We start from the raw sequence: 5,069 nt of genomic DNA, 5'->3' as shown, positions 1-5,069 counted from the left end.
CACAAAAAAGAGTCCACAATGGGAGATGATGGATGTGTTAATTATCTAGATGGTAGTAATCATTTCACAATGTACATGTAAATCAAAACATCAAATTGTACACTTAAATATATATAACTATATTTTCAACTATTCTTCAATAAAGTTTGGGGAGAAAAGCAGCAAGATTTAGTTAATTCCTTTGAGCTTCAGTTTGTGGTAAAGCAGGTATGATTTTAGTACTTCCCCCACTGGATGTCTGAAAGAATTAAATGAGCTAATACATGTAAAAAGAAGCTCAGACAATAACTTATACAACGAGCACACAATAAATGCTTTTTCTTTCTGTTATATTCCTAACATATTATATAACGAGGAATTATTAATGTGATGAATATATAATCCTTCAAAACAACAAGAATAGACCTCGATAGAAAGATGGGTAAAGTACATGGCATTTATAACTGTTATTAGAAAGCTTGAATAAATGTAACATCCCCATATTGATATTCTTTGCATGAAGCAGACAGAATATTTTTTCCCTAAAGGATAAAGCAAGAAGCAAGGATACACATTGGAGAGACCAGTCTCATGCTCCCAGAGAGAAATGGGAGCTTTGGGATACCAAAATTAAAGAAAATAATTTATTGTTATTACCAACAGTGAACAGTCAGATTTAGAAGGAACAAAAGCAATACTACTTCTCTCTATTCCCCTTTCTTTGTTTTTCATAGAACCACAGTAATAAATGAGTAGAATATTAAAGACGGTAATCTTTCTGTGCAGATCCTGGGAATGTGACTGGCCCTCAGTCCTTAACTGCCACTGATAAATTTCTTCCCGTTTTATACACAGAGTTTTCCAGGGAAGTCCCCACAATGAGAATGTGTATCAATACCTCTGTCCTAGGAAATAATAGATAATTTAACTAAGAAAACATATGAGACCCTTGAGACTTGTACTGTCCATGGTCCTGAAAAAAAGGACAAATCATAGTAAGGAAAGAAAACAGGAACAATGAAAAAAATGAAACCTAGATAGGAATTCCCCAAGGGGTATTCTGTCATGTTGCAGGTATAGAAATGTATCCTGTTTATTCTTACAACAATCCCTCTCAGACCCAGGGGACACACTCCCTCAGGATTTGTATGTCTGGAGATCTCTGGCTCATAAAAGGCAGGCAGAATTTTAGAAATAGAGAAAGAAGTGTTTGAAGATGAAGAGTTTATGCTACAATCCCAATATGAACTATCACTTCAAATATTTTTCTACTATTTTTAATTATTTATATTAATCATTTAATGGTTATATATTCCCACTGGGAATATAAACCTGAAAAGATTTCTTATCTATGAATTTGAACACTCAGTCAGGTAAGAGAATGAAATAGGAGACAGGTGGAACAGTTGCCGATATATTTTGTCTGCTTGCTAGTATTAAAATTTAATACCCAGGATTCAGAGCTAGTTTTCATGTCTGATGATGGACTTCTAATTGTTTTTGCAAGTTATGAATGCTCTTTACTTCCTACAATTTTATTGCCATATCCCATTCTCAATTCAATGGGTTGAACATGCTTGGTTCTCTAGATATTCTCCAAAGTAAATACATAATCTCCAAATAATGAAATTTCAGAAATTGCAGTGTAGTAAATCACTTAGCGTGGACAAATCTGATTGCTAATTTTCTTTAAATATTAGGAAAAATTTTTCCCTAAATTAATATTTTTATTTTTTTATTGAGGTTATATTGGCTTATAACATTGCATAAATTTCAAGCGTAGTTTATTTTATTTCAGTTTCTGTATAGTCTGTAGTGTGTTCACCACCAATAGTAGAGTTTTATCTGTCACCATGCTTATGTGCCCCATTATCCTTTTTGCCCTCCACCTACCCACTTCTCCTCTGGTAACCTTTAATCTATTCACCTATCTATGTGCTGCTATTTTTCTTTTTTGTGTGTGTGAGGAAGATTGGCCCTGAGCTAACATCTGCCAATCCTCCTCTTTTTACTGAGGAAGACTGGCCCTGGGCTAACATCCATTCCCATCTTCCTCTACTTTATATGGGACGCTGCCACAGCATGGCTTGACAAGCGGTGTGTCGGTGCGCGCCCGGGATCCGAACCGGCGAACCCCGGCCCGCGGCAGCGGAGTGCGCACACTTAACCACTTGTGCCACCGGGCCGGCCCCTCTATGTGCTTCTTAATCCCAAATTAATTGACAGTACAATTTTTTTTGTGGGTCAGAGAACCAAAAATTCTATTTGACATATCATTTTCATCCTGAACAGGAGTGGCAAATTTTAACAATATATAAAACACACATGGATATCAAAGAAAACTTCTCTGAATTGCTTGAAACCAGCCTTTCATGGAGGCGTAGTAGAGGCTAGATAATTTTTCAAAATTTCCTCCAACTATAAAGCTTAGAATCTCATCGGCTCCCTAGAAGTGTTCCCTAGTCAAATTACTCTTTTGTTCTTGTCATGTCGAATCTTCTTTCTCTTTTAGGGATTTTTCAAATTTTGCATGATTCCCCTTCTATGGGAAGCACTCCAATATCTTCATCCATATCAGGTTTCCTCATACTTATTATTACTCTCTCCCTGTCTATTTTTCTTTAAGTAAAAGCCCTTCAGGTGGTTTCTTACTAGGTCAAGAGATAGCAGTGTGTTGGGGTACTTAAAAATTTGCCCTCTGTTAGGGGTGGCTTAGGAAGATGAAAGGAAAGTTGTATCAGAAGGTAGATGTTCACAAGTCAGAGAGACGGTATACTGGCAACATGCTGTGAATCCCTAGGAGAAAGAAAAATATTAGTGATCAACTTAATGTAAAAAATATTTGAGTCACAGTCCATAACCAACATGTAACCCTAATATTTAATACTTTAATGGTCCAAATACTTACAACCTCTGAGGTTGGGACTATGTAAAACAACAATGTTCTCCCTCAAAATATTGTTGTCTATGTAGGAAAATCCTAGGCTGAAAAGACTCTGATTCCCATCAGAGAGAGTATTTCATATATTATTTTGTCTTTTTTTAAGTGATGCTGAATCAAACATCAGTTACTGAATTTCTCCTCCTGGGAGGAACAGACATCCAAGTACTGCAACCTTTTCTCTTTGTGGTTTTCCTCGCAATTTACTTTGTCACTGTGGCTGGGAATGGAGCCATCCTGATGATTGTCATCTCTGATCCAAGACTCCATTCACCTATGTATTTCTTCCTGGGCAATCTGTCATGTCTAGATATCTGCTACTCCACAGTGACACTGCCAAAGATGCTGGAGAACTTCCTCTCTACGCACAAAGTAATTTCTTTCTTGGGATGCATAAGTCAGCTTCACTTCTTCCACTTTCTGGGCAGTACTGAGGCCATGTTGTTGGCCGTAATGGCCTTTGACCGCTTTGTGGCTATCTGCAAACCACTTCGTTACCCTCTTATCATGAATCATCAGCTCTGTACCCAGATGGCTGTCACTATCTGGACCATTGGCTTTTTCCATGCCCTGCTGCACTCCATAATGACCTCTCGCTTGGACTTCTGTGGTTCCAACCATATCCATCACTTCTTCTGTGATGTTAAGCCATTGCTGGAGTTGGCCTGTGGGAACATTGAGCTCAACCAGTCACTGCTCAATACTGTCACAGCGACACTTGGCATGGCCCCATTCTTTCTAACACTTCTCTCATATTCCTACATTATCATCTATCTTTTCTTCAAGACCCACTCTTGCAGCATGCTTCACAAAGCACTGTCCACTTGTGCCTCCCACTTCATAGTAGTTATTCTTTTCTATGCTCCTGTTGTCTTTACCTATGTTCGTCCTGCTTCAGGCAGCTCCATGGACCAGGACCAGGTCATTGCCATCACGTACAGTGTCGTCACTCCTGTGCTAAACCCACTGATCTATACTTTAAGGAATAAGGAAGTAAAGGGAGCCTTGAGTAGAGTGACCAGGATGAGCCTCTAACTTGAAGAAATCTGCAGAACTCTTCTGAGGCATAAATAAACAGGCAATGAGAAAGATGAGATGTGAAATTGTACTGCTTCTCAAATTGTTTACAATATGTATAACAGAGGGAACTGAAAAAATGAAAAATAAATGGGAATGACCATTCCAGTTGTGTCAAACAACGCATTCCTAGGTAATATATGGAAAACTTGAACAAATGGGGAACTAGCCATGGAATCCTAATGTTAAATTTGTTTTTGGAATATCAGTTGATGAAACTTATTTGTTATGTATTTTTATGTGTTCTTGAATGAAATCAGATATAGAAATATGGCTATAGTATCCACGTATTTGGTAGTTGGATAATACTGAGGCCTGTTTACCTGTGTGATCCCTCTAAGTTAAAATTTTAATACAAGCAATGAAATTATTATGCTTTTATATATTAAAGATTTGAATTTAAGGCTATGATTATTCAATTGGAAAAGTAAATGTTAACTCACATATGAGTTAAAGGAAATTTTTAAGCAGTATGTCATGATTTCTTTTTCTCCAAGCAGGGAGGCAAGTAAGTAATTAAACCAAATAATATAATAATCACTAATTAACAGAGATAAAATAACCAATGGTTTATATAAGAGTTTTGGAACCTCTATGTCCATAGATGTTTTATAAGTCAACTGGACAAACTTTCAAGGATTACTGGAAAATATTGTTAAAAGAAGATGCAGTTTGAAAAAAACCTCAGGAACCCCTTTCTAGCTCTTTAGTGTGTTATTTTCTCCTCAGTCTTTGGTCATGGAAAATTATGAGTTTGAAAACACTTCCTATATTTTTTGTTTTGTTTTTCTACTTCAATATTTATTTTCACAGAGTGTGATGTGCTATAATACAATATAACACCAATGAAATGTAAAGAATTCATCAAAATTTTGTCTTGTTTGTCTTACTCATAACCAAACTCATACTAAGTGAAAGCTATTAAATCATAATTGCTGGGGTATTTATGGAGCAAATACACAGGAATACTATGTTCCTTATTTTCTAAGATTCTAGAAATGGCTGCTGGGTCTTGAAGGACGGTAGGTGCCAGCATTATACCTATTTAGAGGTACAGACAGACAAGACTGCG

The 5,069-nt window shown here is 36.7% G+C and overlaps 1 protein-coding gene across 1 annotated transcript; it reads left to right on the top strand.

Moving 5' to 3' along the window:
- The first annotated feature begins 3,028 nt into the window (after positions 1 to 3,028).
- On the top strand, positions 3,029 to 3,955 carry LOC131413466 (olfactory receptor 12D1-like). Its single transcript, XM_058553995.1, has one exon. The coding sequence runs from the start codon at positions 3,029 to 3,031 to the stop codon at positions 3,953 to 3,955; it is 927 nt and encodes a 308-aa protein (XP_058409978.1).
- Positions 3,956 to 5,069: the final 1,114 nt, after the last annotated feature.

The sequence above is a fragment of the Diceros bicornis genome, chromosome 14 (assembly GCF_020826845.1).
Source record: "Diceros bicornis minor isolate mBicDic1 chromosome 14, mDicBic1.mat.cur, whole genome shotgun sequence".
Lineage (NCBI taxonomy): Eukaryota > Metazoa > Chordata > Mammalia > Perissodactyla > Rhinocerotidae > Diceros > Diceros bicornis.
Note: the sequence above shows the minus strand (reverse complement) of the source record. Positions and strands in the feature narration are given on the sequence as shown.